We start from the raw sequence: 21,249 nt of genomic DNA on the forward strand, positions 1-21,249 counted from the left end.
GCTTTGGAAATATTCAGTTTGTTGAGATATTCATTGGCTCAGCCTGTATCAAAATGTACACATAGCTTAATATCCTTTGTTCTTTTATTCACATTTACGTTTCCATTAAAAACTGGTTGATGAATGATGCAGGTACTCATCATGGCTGCTTCTTCTATTAACACATGCTTTAAATAGACCAGACGTTCAGTCAGTTTAAGATTGTAAATTTTTCAGCCCTAATCCTAGAGTTTCACTACACTGCATGTTTTTGTGTTGGCATAGGGATCAACTTCGTTATCAACATCAGGGTCACAATGGTCCTTCAGCAAACACTACAGGCATGGCAGGAACACATTCTGAACCATGCACCCATGTTATGTGGCACCTACTTAGTCACTTCACTAACAAGCAAATTGAGAAGCTAACATTTGCAGTGGAACTGTATTACACATCCAGTAAAAGTTGATCTAACAGTGCCGCAATGTCCGTGAAGACCCTGATTTAAAGAATTTTTGTATTACTAATCAACAAACTGTAATTTTCTCTTAAATAAATCAACTATTAGTTTGTTTGTTTATTGGGATTTTAACGTCATGTTTTACACTTTGGTTACATTCATGACAGGAACGGTAGCTACTCATTACACAAGATTCATCACTTCATAAGGTTATATCGAACACAGTCATGGACAATTTTGTATCTCCAATTCACCTCACTTGCATGTCTTTGGACTGTGGGAGGAAACCGGAGCACCCGGAGGAAAACCATGCAGACACGGGGAAATCAACTATTTACTGATACAGTAGTCAACCATATAATGCATTAAAATGAAAGCAAAGCCAATATAAGAAGAATCTTTTCAATGCCAGCTTATAAATTCCATCACTTATTACAAATACACACGTGTACACCAGTTCCTCAACAGTATAACATCATGATTAAACCTTAAGAGGGTGGCTCTGTGGGTAGCACTGTTGCCCCACAGCAAGAAGGGCCCTGGCTTTGACTCCTAGGTAGAACGGTCTAGGCCCCTTTCTGTGTGGAGTTCGCATGTTCTTCCAGTGTCTGGGTGGGTTTCCTCCCAGTCCAAGTACATCCAGAACTCAGCAGCTAGAATCTCCACATTCACCAAACGCACTGCACACATCACACCTGTTCTTTAACAGCTTCATTGGTTACCAGTTGTCTGCCGAATCAAATATAAAATCCTTCTTTGAACATTTAAAGCTCTTCATGGTCTTGCCCCTTTCTATCCGAGTGAGCTGCTTTGTTTGTACCGTCCCTCCCGCACCCTCAGATCAGCTAGCACTGGGCTTCTGTCTAATCTCAAATTTAAATTGAGGGATTGTGAAAGGCGCTATATAAATGTAACATATTATTATTATTATTATTATTATTATTATGAAGGACATGCAAGTGAGGTGAATTGGAGATACTAAATTGTCCGTGACTGTATTTGACATTAAAAGACGGTAACTGATAAATCCTGTGTAAGCAGTAAATACCTGTCCTGTATGTAACCAAAGTGTGTAAAATATACCGTTAAAATCCTAATGAATTAATTAAACCTTAAGGAAAAGTCCACCATAAACCACTGAAAAAGTATACAACGTGAGAGACACTGCTTGCACCATCACAATGGCATTTTCTTTTCATCCCAGATCCCTGTACTGTCTACCTTTAATTTTCACATTCATCCTGATGCAATTGCCAGTTAATGTGGAAGAGATGCATTTGCATTTTATGCTACCACCATCATATTTTAAATAGGAGGTTAATGTGCCATTTGAGATCTTAATAGACCAAAAGACTTTCTTGCTTCACATAGATATTATGCTGCTTCTTTGGGAGTCTTGGGCAAAACTTCTCACCCTTTGGTTTAACTCTCAAAAAATTTAATAATAATAATAAAGCATATATTTACATCCTCTATTGCAAACACACTTAAATGTAAATTTAAATTTAAATCATGTTCAGTTTATATCCAGAACATTTGATATTATTGAAGCTACAAAGGTGGAAATTCAAGAAAAAGCCCATGGGTTTGGAATAGGTAGTCCAACAAGCTCATGGCCAAGTATTTGATCATTGTGTGTTTGTGTGTGTGTGTGTGTGTGTGTTTATATATTCATTTTAATAAACAGTTAAAACCAAGTCAAAAGAACTTTGTGAACTTGCTCATTTAATGGCGCAGTAATAAAGTGTTCAGAGCCTGTAGTAATGAAATTGTGCTTTAACACATTAAAATAATAAGACACATCAGTATCACATTCCAAATGTTTAAATTTACTTCGACTTTAAGTAAGCTGATAGTCAGTAATTACTTGAACATATTCCCCTCCAAAATTACTGGCACTCCTAGTAAAGAGGTGTAAAAAGGGTTATAAGAAATTTACTTTTTGGTAAATATGTCGACTAGGCATAACATTATGACCACTGTCAGGTGAAATGAATAACACTGACTATCTCTTCATCACGGCACCTGTTAGTGGGTGGAATATATTAGGCAGCAAGTGAACATTTTATTCTCAAAGTTGATGTGTTAGAAGCAGGAAAAATGGACAAGCGTAAGGATTGAGTGAGTTTGACAGGGGCCAAATTGTGGTGGCTAGACGACTGGGTCAGAGCATCTCCAAAACTGCAGCTCTTTTGGGGTGTTCCTGGTATTCAGTGGTCAATATCTATCAAAAGTGGTCTAAGGAAATTCCCCAGATTTCAATCCAATCGAGCATCTGTTGGATGTGCTGGACAAACAAGTCCGATCCATGGAGGCCCCACCTCACAACTTACAGGAGTTAAAGGATCTGCGGCTAACATCTTGGTGCCAGATACCACAGCAAACCTTCATGGGTCTAGTGGAGTCCATGCCTCGACGGGTCAGGGCTGTTTTGGCAGCAAAAGGGGGACCAACACAATATTAGAAAGGTGGTCATAATGTTATGCCTCATCGGTGTAAGCTTACATTAAAAAAATAAGAAATAGCCAACATGTAATTAAAGTGAATTTATTTCAATAATAAAAAAAACCCTTATCAAGAAATAAATATTTTGAACACACTTATTTGCACCCCCTGAAAATTCTTAGAAAACATGTAGCAGTTTTTCCGTTCATATTTTTGCTCGGAGCATTAAAGTACTTTTAAACAATAGTTCATGATGTCAGGGAAAGAGCTACTCTCCTAAATATGCCCATGTCTACAGTTAAAGCAGAAATTATGTTTTAACTGAAACTGACAAACTTGCCTGGACAAGGAGTCGAGTTTGTTTTGCCTCCAAGCACATTTCAGAGGGTGGTTGGTGATGCAGAAAAACCCCAGGAATATAGTATGTGTAAAGTGATCGGTAATAAAGTTGTGCACTTCTGTGAGGAGGGTAGGAATATAATCTTTAAAATTTTACTTTCTTTTATCAATGTGACATGCAGTATGGGTTAAACCATTGTGTATTCCAATATACACAATTACTCTTTACTTTAAACTGTCAGTTTATCTTACACTGTGCCATTTACCCCTTGGGAGTACTTGTTGTGTACTTGTATTAAAATAGCAGATATGCTACTCTCTACGTTACCAGGTTGAAAAAAATCTGATCACTGATGGTCTTTTAAAAACAGGTATCCCAATTATGGAACGTAATCTCTACATTTTTGGCATTTAGCAGACACTTTTATCTAAAGCCACTTACTTTTGTCTAAGCCAGGGGTCTCAAACTCAATTTATCTGGGGGCCGCTGGAGGTAGAGTCTAGGAGCGGCTGGGCCGCGATCAAGTATTCCACAAAAAAAGGGTTTCAGGTATTCCAAACAAAAGTACAACTGATCCAAACTTCTCAATCTTTATTAATAACAGTTCAGAACATGAACAATTTTTCAGAACATAGGCTTCTTTTACCTACTCTTTGCTGCCAGAAACCTAAAGATCCAGCTCCCTTCAAAGATCCATTATTCCCAGAATTGTCTTACATCTTGAAGGTTTTCTTTGGGTCATTTAGTGAAAGTCACAACACCTGTAACCGTGACTTGTTTTGAGTTATGAGATCTGCAGTAGGATGTTGTTTGGTATTTGTATTTGTATAAAGAAGGCTGCTCTATAGAATCCACAATTAATGCCAACTTCAGTGGTTATACAGTTTGAAAATGTCTTATGGGATGTTCTGTACTAAAATAACACATTACATTCCTAAAAGCTTTAAATGTTCTATCAACATGTTTTTTCTATTATATTTCAATTAAAAACAACTATTGTGAGATTTATATCCACTTGTCCTGTTTGCATTACACAGGAGAGACCCCCCCTGCTGTTAAGAATTTTTTTTTTACTAACACAAGTAACGAAGTAACGTTTACTCTGAGTACGTTTTAAATGAGTTTTCTTTTTTACTTGAGTAGGTTTTTAGACTAGTAATTTTACTCGTATTTCAGTAAAAATTATTTAAAGTAGTAGTACTTTTACTTGAGTACAATATTTTAGTACTCTTTCCACCTCTGCCCAGTACCTGAGTGTTTGGGATATTATTCAGAAAGCCCTTTCTATATATTCTGAGAGGAATTTGAAAATGCGTTTTTCTTATCATTATTACATTTATCTCTCAGGTGTTTATACATTTCACATTCATAAATAAAGTAATCTAGTTTCTTTATTCTTTTTGTTTACATCCTACACATCCTTCTGCTCTACCAAATCCCCTGCCACTGAGCTAACTCTGGTGTCCATGTTACTTCACCTCTCTTAATTCTTAATATCAAGTGCATTGTCTGTTTTATATATTTTAAATTCTTGCTCTTTTTGATTAAATTGTTCTTGGTAAATTTGTTTTCTTTTGCGATCGCACCTTTCTGTCCTCTGTATCTTGCACTGGCTGACAGGATATATTTTCCTTCCACTTGGTGTCGCTCTGAATCACGTTTCAGCCAAGTGACGTTGCTAATACGTTGCTAAGTGAAAAAATAATGAGTTGCGCAACGACTCGGCAAAACAGGTGCATGTGAGAAAACCGCGCAGGCCGCACTAACAATGAACTTTGACGTTAAGTCGGGGGCCACAAAATATCGGCCTGCGGGCCGCAACTGGCCCGCGGGCCGCGAGCCGCGAGTTTGAGACCCCTGGTCTAAGCAATTGAGGGTTAAGGAACTTGCTTAAGACAGTGCAACAGTGGAAACTTGGGAGTGGTGGGGTTTGAACCAGTGACCTTCTGCTTACTAATCAAGTACCTTAACCGCTAAGCTACAACTGCCCGATTATTACCCTAATTTATTCTGATTATTCTGAGCAGGTAAATGCTCATTGTTAACTTTTAGACAAGTGGTGTCTGGAGCATAATAAGTTTTATTATTCTCTCAGCCTGACATTCATAATACTGTATCCTTCAAATAAAATGTGCACTGCATCCAATACCACCACTCCCCCTTTTTTTTACTGTAATGTTTATGTAAGCCTTCAAGAGAGTTTATTTTTTAAAGCTCTCATCGTGCACCAGTAGTCGTTTCCACTAAGAACATGCTTGTTTAAAAACACAACTACCTGAGTCAGATTAACATGTGTTCAGTAGCTTGTGTCTGAGCATGTGCGGATTCTGTTTTTTTTTTCAAAGCCTGATGTGGGTAAGGACTTCTTGGAAAAGGTCCAGAGCCAGTGCTCAGTTGGAGCTCCTCATCCCCTGAGTTCAAATGAATGACCGGGGGCTGTTTTCTTGAAATAGGAGTCACACACTGCCTGTCTGCATGGGGGTATGCATACAGTGTCTTTTCTGGAAAGGCATCAATAATTGGGAGTTGATATTAAAGGTAAAGTAGGAGAAGATTCTGGGTGAGGATGAGGTCTCTGTTTTAGCATACTTGAGGTACAGGCTGTTACTGGGAAAGTGGATCTCAATGGCACATTTGATGGGCATAGAGTACGACCAGGGTTTTTGGGTCACGAGCCAAAAAAATGGGTTGCAGAGAAAAATAATAATAATTAAATAAACAAATTTTAACAGGCAGATAAACACGAAATTAACTTATCCATGTATGCCTCATTGTGTAGGCTTTACGTTACATCTTGTAAACCACAGTGGGACCAGATTGCCACCATTTTCATTAATTAAGCATACAACACTCGTACCTCCGGCAACAACGTGGACACTGGAATCTTAACCAATTGGTTGACGTTTCTACCCCTTTCAGGGTATAATTTAAAGAGGCAAATGTCATCACAGAAAGTGTAAATAATGATGGATTCTTGCAAGACTGATCATGATTAAAATGAAGCTTTGACAACCTTAGAGGGCTTAGAACTTAGCTGTTCTGCCTGGGGTGTTTGAAAATTCCTCTGAAACAGGCCTGCACCTGACATGGAATTGTTTTTTAAAGTCAAGTAAGAGCATTTTGGGTAACTGTGCAAGGTTGTAGAGATTGAGGCACCTCAGGCCAGTTCTTGACCTGGATCTTAGAACCCTTCTGATAACTCTGCCTGAAGGTAAAGCAAAGGAAAAGTGGAGACTTGGTGTGGCTTTGAAGGTGAAGAGTTATACTGGTACCACTTCTGATTCATTTGTTTGCATATCTGGTAATAATTTGACATAATAATCAGCTCCGCAAGTGACACAATCGGCTTGGTTTTTTGATGCACCCACAGTGCAGGTGGGTCAGTGAAGCCATGGTCACAGAGTTCATAGAGTTTCATCAGTGCCTTCAGTTGAGTTAAACTTTTGGTGCCAACAGAACATGCATATGGGCAGTGGTAGCTCAGCAGTTAAGGTACTGGACTAGTAATTGTAGCGTTGCTGGTTCAAGCCCTGTCACTGTCAAGTTCCACTGTTGGGCCATTAAGCAAGACCCTTAACCCTCAGTTGCTCAAGTTGTTTTCAGTCATAATTGTAAGTCGCTTTGGATAAAAGCGTCCTTAAAATAGGCCAGTTGGATTTCTCATGGACCAAAAGATAAGAAGAATATAATGAACCTTTTTATGAGTCTTCAACACTTTCAATGAGGCGCTTGGTTTTTTATGGAATGGAATGATGGAGCATCAGGTTTGCACTGAATATCTTGGTCTGGTTCACTAGGTCGTATTTGGTGAATTTTAAAATAAGCTATCAGATCATTTCTTTCTGAGAATTTCTTACTACAACATGGACATGACAAAAACAGGCTGCAAAGGGACATTTTGATGGGATTTGAGTTTGGACAAATGAGCAAAGTTCTTACCACACAGTTGGTATTCACTGTAGAATGCTACACTGATCAGCCATAACATTAAAACCACCTCCTTGTTTCTACACTCACTGTCCATTTTATCAGCTCCACTTACCATAAAGAAGCACTTTGTAGTTCTACAATTACTGACTGTAGTCCATCTGTTTCTCTGCGTGCTTTGTTAGCCCCTTTTTATGCTGTTCTTTAATGGTCTCTTCCAGGACCACTACAGAGCAGGTATTATTTGGGTGGTGGATCATTCTCAGCACTGCGGTGACACTGACATGGTGGTGGTGTGTTAGTGTGTGTTGTGCTGGTATGAGTGGATAAGACACAGCAATGCCGATGGAGTTTTTAAACACCTCACTGTCACTGCTGGACTGAGAATAGTCCACTAACCAAATATATCCAGCCAACAGCGCCCCATGGGCAGCATCCTGTGACCACTGATGAAGGTCTAGAAGATGACCAACTCAAACAGCAGCAATAGATGAGCGATCGTCTCTGACTTTACATCTACAAGGTGGACCAACTAGGTAGGAGTGTCTAATAGAGTGGACAGTGAGTGGACACGGTATTTAAAAACTCCAGCAGTGCTGCTGTGTCTGATCCACTCATACTAGCACAACACACACTAACACACCACCACCATGTCAGTGTCACTGCAGTGCTGAGAATCATCCCCCACCTAAATAATACCTGCTCTGTGGTGGTCCTGTGGGGGTCCTGACCATTTAAGAACAGGGTGAAAGCAGGCTAAAACAGTATGTAGAGAAACAGATGGACTACAGTCAGTAATTGTAGAACTACAAAGTACTTCTATATGGTAAGTGGAGCTGATAAAATGGACAGTGAGTGTAGAAACAAGGAGGTGGTCAGTGTACATATCCTTGTTAAGTCTTTATCACAATATTGTCTAAATGTTTAATTGGGAACTTTGCATTGGATAAAGATTTTTCATCACTAATATCTCTTAAATGTCTGCACTCAATAAATGCTTATCTTAGAATAGATTATTGTATTATTATTGTTTTATCTCATAGAGTCAAACTCCAAAGTATGATCACCATTTAACATATGGTCTACAAACTGTCTTTGCTCCTTATATCCTACGTCTTTTTCTTTAAACTGGGTGAGAAGGAATCTGACTTGTGATCATATTGTTTTGCTGTTTGTTCTATATACTAGCCAGTAAAGTACACTGTGCTGCTTATGGCTTTTGCATTTTTTTTTTAGTTTAACCAAGGTAACCAAATGCAGGTGATAATGACACTTCAGGTGTGAACACAGGGTGATGAGTGATGCGTGATTCAGGCGACAAGAGATGAAAAATCATTGCCAATCTGAACGTAGGGTAGACATTCTCAGAAATAAACTAATGAGACAATACTGAGGACAGAGATTGACGCAGTTCACTTTGTTATATCTTCCGACATTTCCACTAAGTCAAAGTGCAAAGAGGGAGACATCTGTGCACTGTGGGACATCTGTGTGTTGTTTATGAGACTTGTTTATGTTCAGTTACATCTTCCTTGCGTAACACAATTTCAAGAGTCTTTGAGCTTCAAGTATTGATTTGATTTCTTTTACACAGTATTTGCAGTTCTTTACTATCGCAGTTTGTTTACTGACCAATTGACTCAATTATATTACTAAGAACTGTTGCTTTCTTTGGAGATATTATGCACTTTGTAGATGTTTGGGTATTATCAAGTATGACAAGTCACCTTTCTTAAAGCCAATCAAATTTTTCTCACTATCAGTAGTCTCAGAAATGGTTTTGTCAGCTGAGTTTGACCCTACATCAGTGTTTGAATCCAGCATGAGGTTTTAGTTGTTCTTGCTGCAATAAATCTCTACTGATGAATCTACTTCTGGGTGACTTTGAGAACTGTGCATCATCAGAGTCGAAGCCCTCTGGCTTAGTCATTGGCAGGACAAAGGGCTTCTGAAGTTCTAGTTGTGTTGTGGTTGTTGCATGTACACCGATCAAGCATATCATTATGACCTAAATTGTGTTGGTCCCCCTTTTACTGCCAAAACAGCCCTGCAACTGTGATGCACTGTGTATTCTGACACCTTTCTTTCAGAACCAGCATTAACTTCTTCAGCAATTTGAGCTACAGTAGCTCGTCTGTTGGATCGGACTACACGGGCCAGCCTTTGCTCCCCACGTGCATTAATGAGCCTTGACCCTGTCGCCGGTTTACCACTGTTCCTTCCTTGGACCACTTTTGATAGATACTGACCAATGCAGACCGGGAACACCCCACAAGAGCTGCAGTTTTGGAGATGCTCTGACCCAGTCGTCTAGCCATCACAATTTGGCCCTTGTCAAAATTGCTCAAATCCTTACGCTCGCCCATTTTTCCTGCTTCTAACACATCAACTTTGAGGATAAAATGTTCACTTGCTGCCTAATATATCCACCCACTAACAGGTGCTGTGATGAAGAGATAATCAGTGTTATTCACTTCACCTGTCAGTGGTCATAATGTTATGCCATGTTGATGTACTTGCAAAATAGGTAAATAAATCTGTGGTTTCTGTCTGGATGAACAAGAAAGTGGTGTATTTTAGGGGTTAGAACTTCTGCCTTTGTGCTTTCAGCATTTTTTATTGAGGTAGTTTTAAATCTTCTCTCTCAAGCGCATTTGCTCCTCTATCAGGTTGAGTTTGAAAAGGCTTTGTAGAACTGATGCAGATTGATAGTTGGAGGTAAACACTAACACTAACTGTGTCAGCCTTTGAAATACTGCTGGTACATTTTTCTTGGCAAGACTGTATACGTATTTCAGATGTTTTAGAAGAACAGCATGCAAGAGCTTGTCTCAAACCGGGAGCAGCTGGTGGCAATATATTCTCTTCATTCCTAGCTGCAGTTAGGTAACATTGGCTGTATTTACATCAAGATTTTTTGTTCAAACGTCTATATTTGATTTAATCGGAATAAACTTGTCTGACAAATGTGATATGTCTGTAAGTTGATGCTGTTCTAGAGAGCCACAGACTATTTTAGAGAGTTAGGTTCCTCATCATTAATTGTTTAGCCATCAGTTGATGGGTTCATGTCCTGTAGAGGAGACCAAACAGATACTTTGTTTGAATACTTTTAATGTATTGTATTTGTCTTCAATCTTTCATTGCTTTTTATTGTAAACTATTTCAGCTCCTGCTGAACATCTTGATGTAAATGAAAAGCAGACAACATCTTGGTCGCATTAACAGATGAATTTAAAAGGCTCTTGTGAACTACAAGATCAAAGCTTGACTTATCCAGATTCCTTTGCTCCTTTTTTTGGCTAAAAGCAGCTCATAAATCTTTTTGGGTCTACACGTTTCATGCTGTTACTTGTTTTTAAAGCCTCTTTCATAACAGATATCACAGTGTTGTTTATCAGTCATCAGTCTGGGGTTCCGATGTGCGGGCTGTTCATATTACTGACAAAAATTGTCTAAAATCTCTTTCTTAGTTTATTTTTAAAATACGCTACCTTTTTACCCATGCAAATATAACTAAATACACTGATCAGCCACAACATTAAAACCACCGCCTTGTTTCTACACTCACTGTCCATTTTATCAGTTTCACTTACCATATAGGAGCACTTTGTAGTTCTACAATTACTGACTGTAATCCATCTGTTTCTCTACCTGCTGCTGTGTGTTATCCACTCATACCAGCACAACACACACTAGCACACCACCACCATGTCAGTGTCACTGCAGTACTGAGAATGATCCACCACCCAAATAATACCTGCTCTGGTACCTGGGAAAGTCCTGACCATTGAAAAACAGCATGAAAGGGGGCTAAAAAAACATGCAGAGAAACAGATGGACAGTGAGTGTAGAAACAAGGAGGTGTTTTAATGTTATGGCTGATCGGTGTATGATGTTGGGGTCTGTTTTTAAGAACACATCTTAATTTGGTGGCCAGTGTAGTTTAGATACTTAACACAAATGTCAATGCAAAATTACTTTACTATATTTAATTACCTTTTCAAGTTCATTACTCACTTAACTTGAGGCCTAAATGTACTAATGCAGGCCGACAATTATCATTAAGTAAGCTAATGACAATCCCCTGGCATAATAAATTCTCTATATTAAATATTAATATTTCTTCCAGTATTGAATATAAAGTTACTAAATATGTGGGTTTGAGTGGATATAAACAAAAATGGCATCTGTAACACACTCAACTGAGACTTTTTCCTTTAATATAAATTAGCCAGATAAAAACTTTGTCAGTGGTCAGTTGACCAGACAACATATTGTTTCACCCTGGCTCTTACATTAACTTAACATCACAATGTTATACAGCCATTATACAGAGCTTTGGTCTAAAATAGGCTAGAAAAAGTTGACTCTTGAGAAGTGTTGGAATGATTATATGGACTATACACATTCTGATGCAATACAACCCTAGTGCTTATTTTCCACTGCACGGTACCTGATTGTACGGCCGTATTTTAGACCTGTGATCCACATTCAGTGGTCGTTTTTATTGCCAAGAGACTTGTGATCTGTCTAAATTAGGTTACCTTTTTGACCAGGGACCAAGCATAATGAGGCAGGCTGTATGAGTGAAGCAAAAAATCAGTGCAGACCATTGATTGGTGAAATTGACTAGTTACTGAATCACCACTGAAGTGAGACAATAAAGAGACGTCAAAGTGGCATATTTAAAACCCAACTGGAATAGATTTTATTTAGGTGGGCACAACTGAAAAGCATCCATTGCGTACCTACAACGAACTCTTTTTACACTCATTGATACCCTTTTGAAACCAGGAATGAGCAACAGCACATTAGTTCTGGGTTTTGATACACACCTTATTGTATTGTAGGGTACCAAGCAATGGAAAAGTGTCGTATATGTAGTTTTTTGCTATATAGCCTCAATTTTTTGTTTTTTTCTATTACTTAGTTCATGTTTGGTGTAAATCTCTCATCAATCCGCAGCTTCTCCTTAGTAGCCGAACCATTTTTTCACATCTTCCATTTTTTTACGGAATGAGTCGCACAATTTCTTTTTGGTCTCTTCGACTTGATCTCTGAATTCCTCCAGCTTCTCTTTTACGTCCTCAGCTTGGATATTGACTAGATCTTTGAGTTTGTTGAACTTGTCTTTGGCGCTTTCGCGTATCGAGCCGAAGAAATCTGAGAGACGGTTCCCGATGTCATCCAGATGCTCGGCAGCACGAGAGCGGATCTCCTCAAAGAAGGTTTCTATTTTACTTGAAAGGGGATTAAAAGATTAGAAATTACTTTCATACAGAGGCTTTATGAACAAGCATGCTTTAAATCAAGAGAACTTTTTTGTCCTGTTTTGCAAAGTTCAAGTCAACAGGCAATATTACGTCTTTATAAACAGTATGTGTAGAATGGTATCCATTTATAACCGCAACTGTCTATAGGCTAAAATACACATACACTCACTGTCCATTTTATCGGCTTCACTTAGTAGAAGCACTTTGTAGTTCTACAATTACTGACTGTAGTCCATCTGTTTCTCTGCATGCTTTGTTAGCCCCCTTTCATGCTGTTCTTCAATGGTCAGGACTCTCCCAGGACCACTACAGAGCAGGTATTATTTAGGTGGTGGATCATTCTCAGCACTGCAGTGACACTGACATGGTGGTGGTGTGTTAGTGTGTGTTGTGCTGGTATGAGTGGATCAGACACAGCAATGCTGATGGAGTTTTTAAACACCTCACTGTCACTGCTGGACTGAGAATATTCCACCAACCAAAACTATATACAGCCAACAGCGCCCCGTGGGCAGCGTCCTGTGACCACTGATGAAGGTCTAGAAGATGACCAACTCAAACAGCAGCAATAGATGAGCGATCGTCTCTGACTTTGATGTAAAGTCAGAGACGATCGCTCATCTATTGCTGCTGTTTGAGTTGGTCATCTTCTAGACCTTCATCAGTGGTCACAGGACGCTACAAGGTGGACCAACTAGGTAGGAGTGTCTAATAGAGTGGACAGTGAGTGGACATGGTATTTAAAAACTCCAGCAGCGCTGCTGTGTCTGATCCACTCATACCAGCACAACACACACTAACACACCACCACCATGTCAGTGTCACTGCAATGCTGAGAATGATCCACCACCTAAATAATACCTACTCTGTGGTGGTCCTGTGGGGGGGTTTCTGACCATTGAAGAACTGAGTGAAAGCAGGCTAAAAAAGTATGTAGAGAAACAGTCAGTAATTGTAGAACTACAAAGTGCATCTACAGTGTATCACAAAAGTGAGTACATTCCTCACATTTCTGCAAATATTTTATTATATCTTTTCATGGGACAACACTATAGACATGAAACTTGGATATAACTTAGAGTAGTCAGTGTACAACTTGTATAGCAGTGTAGATTTACTGTCTTCTGAAAATAACTCAACACACAGCCATTAATGTCTAAATGGCTGGCAACATAAGTGAGTACACCCCACAGTGAACATGTCCAAATTGTGCCCAAAGTGTCAATATTTTGTGTGACCACCATTATTATCCAGCACTGCCTTAACCCTCCTGGGCATGGAATTCACCAGAGCTGCACAGGTTGCTACTGGAATCCTCTTTCACTCCTCCATGATGACATCATGGAGCTGGTGGATGTTAGACACCTTGAACTCCTCCACCTTCCACTTGAGGATGTGCCACAGGTGCTCAATTGGGTTTAGTCCATCACCTTTACCTTCAGCTTCCTCAGCAAGGCAGTTGTCATCTTGGAGGTTGTGTTTGGGGTCGTTATCCTGTTGGAAAACTGCCATGAGGCCCAGTTTTCGAAGGGAGGGGATCATGCTCTGTTTCAGAATGTCACAGTACATGTTGGAATTCATGTTTCCCTCAATGAACTGCAGCTCCCCAGTGCCAGCAACACTCATGCAGCCCAAGACCATGATGCTACCACCACCATGCTTGACTGTAGGCAAGATACAGTTGTCTTGGTACTTCTCACCAGGGCGCCGCCACTTATGCTGGACACTATCTGAGCCAAACAAGTTTATCTTGGTCTCGTCAGACCACAGGGCATTCCAGTAATCCATGTTCTTGGACTGCTTGTCTTCAGCAAACTGTTTGCTGGCTTTCTTGTGCGTCAGCTTCCTTCTGGGATGACGACCATGCAGACCGAGTTGATGCAGTGTGCGGCGTATGGTCTGAGCACTGACAGGCTGACCTCCCACGTCTTCAACCTCTGCAGCAATGCTGGCAGCACTCATGTGTCTATTTTTTAAAGCAAACCTCTGGATATGACGCCGAACACGTGGACTCAACTTCTTTGGTCGACCCTGGCGAAGCCTGTTCCGAGTGGAACCTGTCCTGGAAAACCGCTGTATGACCTTGGCCACCATGCTGTAGCTCAGTTTCAGGGTGTTAGCAATCTTCTTATAGCCCAGGCCATCTTTGTGGAGAGCAACAATTCTATTTCTCACATCCTCAGAGAGTTCTTTGCCATGAGGTGCCATGTTGAATATCCAGTGGCCAGTATGAGAGAATTGTACCCAAAACACCAAATTTAACCGCCCTGCTCCCCATTTACACCTGGGACCTTGACACATGACACCAGGGAGGGACAACGACACATTTGGGCACAATTTGGACATGTTCACTGTGGGGTGTACTCACTTATGTTGCCAGCTATTTAGACATTAATGGCTGTGTGTTGAGTTATTTTCAGAAGACAGTAAATCTACACTGCTATACAAGCTGTACACTGACTACTCTAAGTTATATCCAAGTTTCATGTCTATAGTGTTGTCCCATGAAAAGATATAATGAAATATTTGCAGAAATGTGAGGGGTGTACTCACTTTTGTGATACACTGTATATGGTAAGTGGAGCTGATAAAATGGACAGTGAGTGTAGAAACAAGGAGGTGGTTTTAATGTTATGGCTGATCAGTATATGTATGAAATTCAACTTAATTTTGTCATGAACACCTTATAGTTATTTAGATCACAAATTAATTAATACAGCTTTAGCTCTATAATGATAAAAATTACCTGCTTACTCAGGGTAGACTAGTAAATACATGGCTACAAAGAATAATCTGTATCCTCCACAAAATAAGGACTTTCAGGTTTTTGACTTACTCCTTGATCTCCTGGGTGTCCTTGGTAAGGCGTTTTTTCAGTTTCTTCAGGTATGCGCCGACTTTGTTCTTGACATCATCTGCGCTTTGCTCCACTACGGTCTGAAGCTCCTTGCCATATTCAGTTATTTTATCTCTCGCCTCCTCCATATGCGTGCGCAGCTTGTTGGCCAGCAGCTTCAGGTCCTCAATCACCTCATCAGCACTCTCTTGGGCGTACGGTGCCACCTTTGAGTGCACGTCATCCGCGTACATCTGCAGCTCGCCCATGCTTTCGCTGATCAGTGAACTGCAGGGGAGAAAACCGAGGTTTTATGTAGTTCAACGACTCAGGAAATGCACATTTTGGTTACTACATCTTTGGCTGGACAGGTTTTCTTGTAAACTGAGTAAAATTGAATGTGGATCATTAACAGGTGCATGAAGTGCTTTACTTACTCGAGCTCTTTGCGAAGCTCAGAGGATTTCATGTTCTGAGCTTTAGAGACCTGCTCCCAGAACTTATTCACCGTCTTCTCCCAACTGTGTTCAGGTTCATCCTTAAACAGGGAGCGTCCATGACAGCCTGAAAAGTACAGACAGAAACAAACCATATAGCTGATTTAAAAAATCTTCAAAGTAACAGTAAAATCAGTAATAATAATAGCAGTTAGCCATAAAAAGCCTACATTTCTATATGTAGGCTATGACATATATTGTAACAGTTAGTGCATGATTGATTTGTTGCACTGTAATATCTGCAACAATCTGCAAATATCTGTAATATCTGCTGTAGCATACTTTTTGTTTTACTCAGCACATGTTTAGGCATTTCATCTTAGTCCCTGTGTGGCAGGCATGCACACATTTATTATTTTGTATATTTGTTAGCCTGTATGACACAATTCAAAATAAGTTAAAACAGAGGCATGTTTTCTACTGTGTTACATCACAATTTCTATCAATCACACTTTTTAATGGTTTGGAAACTGAAGACACTAATTGCTGCAGTTTTGCAGGTGGAATTTTTCCTGTTTTTTCTTGTTACAAGACTTCAGCTGCTCAACAGTCCGTGGTTGCCATTGTTTGATTCATTTATAATAGGAGACAGATCTGGACTGCAGCCAGGCCAGTCAAGCACATGCACTCATTTGTTATGTAGTGCTATCTGAGGGCTCAGTGGTTTCTGGTTTTGATCTACACAGACTGAGAATTCACTGCATTCCCTGAATCTTTTTAAAATACTTGCTTCTATACATAAATCTATATTAAGCTCTATGAAAGACATGAATAATTTACAGCTTTGCATTGAGAAATGCTCTTCCTAAACTGATTGACAAATCTCTTATGAAATTTGGCACAAACTGGTGACTTTAGTGGATACCTTTTTACAGCCAATCATGATTCCCTCATCTGTTAACAATTCACCTGCTTATTGAAGAATATTTTATAACTGTGAAACTTTAATGTGCTATAGATTTTTTCACTCTTATTTCGACCTGTCCCAATGTATTTAAAGCATGTTTTAAAAAAGGCATCAAATTAAAAATCTGTTTACATTTACAACAATCAAGTTGCTTATTAAAAACTTGTACTTGTGTACTTGCTTAGTGTTTCTTTGTACTTTTGTCAATTAAGCAAAAGTTTAAGGTAATTTTTCCAGAAATGGGGTTTGTAATACTGCTACTGCTACTACTACTTATAATAATAATAATAATAATAATAATAATAATAATAATAATAATAATAATAATAATAATAATAATAATATGTTCATAGTCTGTATGGATAAAAACTATATATAATATACTGTATTAATAACACAATTTCATTTCTAATAATTTCTAATATTATTATTAATAATAATAATAATAATAATAATAATAAATTATATAATAATTCAATACAGTAAATAATCAAATACTGTAATAAAAAAATAAAACTCTGGAAAAATAAAACTCTTTGTATTACAAATACACTTCATTTCCTATTATTATTAATAATAATAATAATAATAATAATAATAATAATAATATGTTTATAGTCTTTAATTAAATACTGTATAGATGAAAACTCTTTGTGTATTAATAGCACAATTTAATTCCTATTATTATTATTATTATTATTATTATTATTATTATTAATAATAATAATAATAATATTAATATTAATAATAAATAATGGCATGTTCATATTCTGTAATTAAATGCAGTCTGTATGAATAAAAACTCTTTGTGTATTAATTACACAATTTAATTCCTAATAATAATAATACATAATGACATGTTCATAGTCTGTAATTAAATACAGTCTGTAAAGATAAAACTCTTTGTGTATTAATGAACTATTTTATTCCTAATAATAATAATAAGTAATAGCATATTCATAGTCTGTAATTAAATACAGCCTGCATCGATAAAAAACTCTTTGTGTATTAATAATACAATTTCATTCCTTATAATAATAGTAATAATAATAATAATAGTAATAATAATAATAATAATAATAATTCATAATGATATGTTCTTAGTCTGTAATCAAATACAGTATGCATAGATAAAACTCTTTGTGTATTAAGTATTAATAAGACAATTTCTTTCCAAATAAGCAGTTAATACATTTATTTATAAAAGAAATTCTCACCTGAAATGACTGCAATGGCAAGAATCACAGCAACAAACTTCATGATGACTCAGTGGAGAGCACACCTGCAGAAAACACAACAGGCTTGAGGTTTAAAATAAACTCAGGTAAAATAAAAATCCAGATGAAGATCATAAACCAGGTGTAAAACCTACTGATAGTGAGGAATCTCTCTCAGCTGTGGACTGAACCACTGCAGTGAGTCTGGTATTTATACAGCGAGGAACTGGTCACATGATCCACAGAAGGCATTCAGATCGAGCTGAAGTGTCTGGCCCTGACCGAAGTTCTAGTTTCCACATGCTTTGCTAATCTATTGTTTAATTGCTGTTTTTATTCCACGTTGTCTTATAAAGGTTCCAAAAGTCAAAGGTGCTAAAGTCAAAGCCTTAGATTAAAAATAGAAAGTTATATAGGATTTTTGGTACAGTGATTAAGAGCTACTTACAAGAATTTACTGCAAACAATAAGCAAACAAGTTTTTCATTTATTTTATTCATTTAATTAATTAATTAATTCTACACCATTACAAGACAAAGTGTGTTTTATAAATAAAGAAACTGGTTGATAGTCACTTCATTTATTAAGATTTTAACATCATATTTTACACGTTGGTTACATTCATGACAGGACAGGTAGTTACAGGTAACACAACATTCATCAAGTCAAATTCAAAGTCAAACAGTCATGGTCACAGTCAAGACTGTGTGTGTGTATGTGTGTGTTTGTGAATATGTGTGTGTGTGTGTATGTAAATATGTGTATGTGTGTGTGTGAATATGCGTGTGCGTATGTATGTGTGTAAATATGTGTGTGTGTATGTGTGCGTATGTGTGTGTGAATATGTTTGTATGTGTGTGTGTATATATATATGTGTGTATGTGTGTGAATATGTGTGTGTATGTGTGTGAATGTGTGTGTATGTGTGTGTATGTATGTGTGTGAGAATATGTGTGTGCTTTGTCCTGAGTATTTCCTATTCTTTCATCAAATGAATCTGACCCACTGCACCCCTGACCAGGAGTTTTCTTCCAAAATCTTCCAAAGCTCTACCCAGTAGGCTACCACTGTCCCATATAGAGCCAAGATTTGAATCTGAGAGTTCAATCTCTGCTCTGATGTGCTAGCGGATTATCCCGCTGTGCCACCTGAGCGCATTAACCATTATGAAGGGGTCGTGACATTCAAACAGCTGGAACTGATGGGAAATACAGCTGTAGGGTTAAAAACTTCACACATAAATTTGCTGACTTGAAAGGCACAGAGTTTTCCGACCGATGTAAGTAGATTTAAGGGGGTAGAAAAAAGTGGTTTACAGGTTAAGAGAGGTCAGCTCTAACCATGTCAATATGCTCCATGACATTAGCATTGTAAATGTTCTGAAGTGATGCAGATTACATCCAATAATCACTTTTGCTGTCCTGATAAGCTGTGGGAGTTTGGCCAGGTCCAGTGAGTTGGAGGAGCCGTACCAAACAGCTATGGAGGAAGAAAGAACGAATTAGATTTGATCATTACAGTAGATCACGGGTGCTGAAACTTTTCTTGCAATGACAGGCCACAAATTCTGTGCAATAAAATAAATAATAAAAAAATAATAGGCCTGCGACTATAAACGTATAAGCGTATGAGAGATGTGGAGCGTTTTGGACTGATTATGTGTAATAGCGACGCTCAGTGGTCAAACTAGGAATGACTATTTTAGACCTTAGACCTGAGGGCCAACTTTCATTTCATTTCTAAAATAAAATGTGATTTGTCAAACACAGTCATGGACAATTTTTGTATCTCCAGTTCACCTCACTTGCACGTCTTTGTACTGTAAGAGAAAACTGGAGCTCCCGGAGGAAACCCACATGGACACGGAGAGAACACTTCTTGCTGTGAGGCGACAGTGCTACCCACCGAGCCACCTGTACTGGGCTGATTTGTGGTTCCATGAACTTTCCATTTGCATATTACTGCATAAATTGCATTGGCACATTAATGCATTTGCTGTGGCTCTGTAACTTAATTTTTATTGGTAAGATCTTTTTTAAGTGTCTTTACTTTCATTATAAGTGTTGTGGGAGATTGTCCAAACCAATGGCATATCCTTTGGAAGTTACATAAGAACATTTTGATGTAACTGAGTGAAAGCTTTTTCTTGCTATCAATTTCAAGCATACACCGCCCAGGCATAACATTATGGCCACTGACAGGTGATAAGAATAACACTGATTATCTCTTCATCACGGCACCTGTTAGTGGGTGGGATATATTAGGCAGCAAGTGAACATTTTATCCTCAAAGTTGATGAGTTAGAAGCAGGAAAAATAAGCAAGCGTAAGGATTTGAGCGAGTTTGACAAGGGCCAGATTGTGATGGCTAGACGACTGGGTAAGAGCATCTTCAAAACTGCAGCTCTAGTGGGGTGTTCCCGGTCTGCAGTGGTCAGTATCCATCAAAAGTGGTCCAAGGAAGGAACAGTGGTAAACCGGCGACAGGGTCATGGGCGGCCAAGGCTCATTGATGCACGTGGGGAGCGAAGGCTGGATCCAACAGATGAGCTACTGTAGCACAAATTGCTGAAGAAGTTAATGCTGGTTCTGATAGAAAGGTATCAGAATACACACACAGGGCATCACAGTTGCAGGGCTGTTTTGGCAGCAAAAGGGGGACCAACACAATATTAGGAAGGTGGTCATAATGTTATGCCTCATCGGCGTATCTTTGTTTGTGATTACACACTTTTATATATTTTTTACTAATTAATATATTTATTTACCATATTTATTATTATTATTATCGCATTACATAGTCAATATATATATATATTTTTTTTTTATTCTACTCTATTTACTTTATTTACTGTACTTACACTGTGCTGGAGTTGTTGTAACACTCGAATTGTGTTCTCAATTAAAAAAAACATGTACATTTAAAGTGGATATACAATATATACAGTACATATGCACTATATCAAATAACAACTAAAGTAGTTTAATCTTGTTTTCTCTCACTGTATATTTAAAATAAATTCTTGCTATATGTTGTTTTATACATATAAACTGTGGACTCAACACACTTATCAAATGATGATGGGCTACAGTTATGGGTTGGTCATTACGGGTGGTCTGTGATTACATGTTATTTTGTGTTTTCTTTACACAAAAATATATATAGAATATAGAATATACTATAATATGTATGTTTTTATGTCTTTAAATACAAACGTGAACATTTATGGAAAAATAAAGAATATATAAAAAACAAAATAGCAGTGTAGTAGTGTTAACCAGCAGTTCTTTACACCATTAAAGATTTTTAGTTTCACTACTGAAATAAAGTTTGAATCTAAAAATCTCAGCAGAAGAAATGTCTGA

General features: G+C 38.1%; 1 protein-coding gene across 1 annotated transcript; it reads right to left on the minus strand.

The window, feature by feature from the left end:
* Window positions 1-11,838: 11,838 nt before the first annotated feature.
* Window positions 11,839-18,075, minus strand: apoea (apolipoprotein Ea). Its single transcript, XM_062990010.1, has 5 exons — window positions 18,040-18,075; window positions 17,885-17,949; window positions 15,701-15,827; window positions 15,264-15,551; window positions 11,839-12,394 (listed from the first exon to the last, which is right to left on the minus strand). Exons 2-5 carry the CDS (start codon window positions 17,925-17,927, stop codon window positions 12,127-12,129), a joined length of 726 nt encoding a protein of 241 aa, XP_062846080.1. The 5' UTR covers window positions 17,928-17,949; window positions 18,040-18,075; the 3' UTR covers window positions 11,839-12,126.
* Window positions 18,076-21,249: the final 3,174 nt, after the last annotated feature.

The sequence above is a fragment of the Trichomycterus rosablanca genome, chromosome 2 (assembly GCF_030014385.1).
Source record: "Trichomycterus rosablanca isolate fTriRos1 chromosome 2, fTriRos1.hap1, whole genome shotgun sequence".
Classification (NCBI taxonomy): Eukaryota; Metazoa; Chordata; class Actinopteri; order Siluriformes; family Trichomycteridae; genus Trichomycterus; species Trichomycterus rosablanca.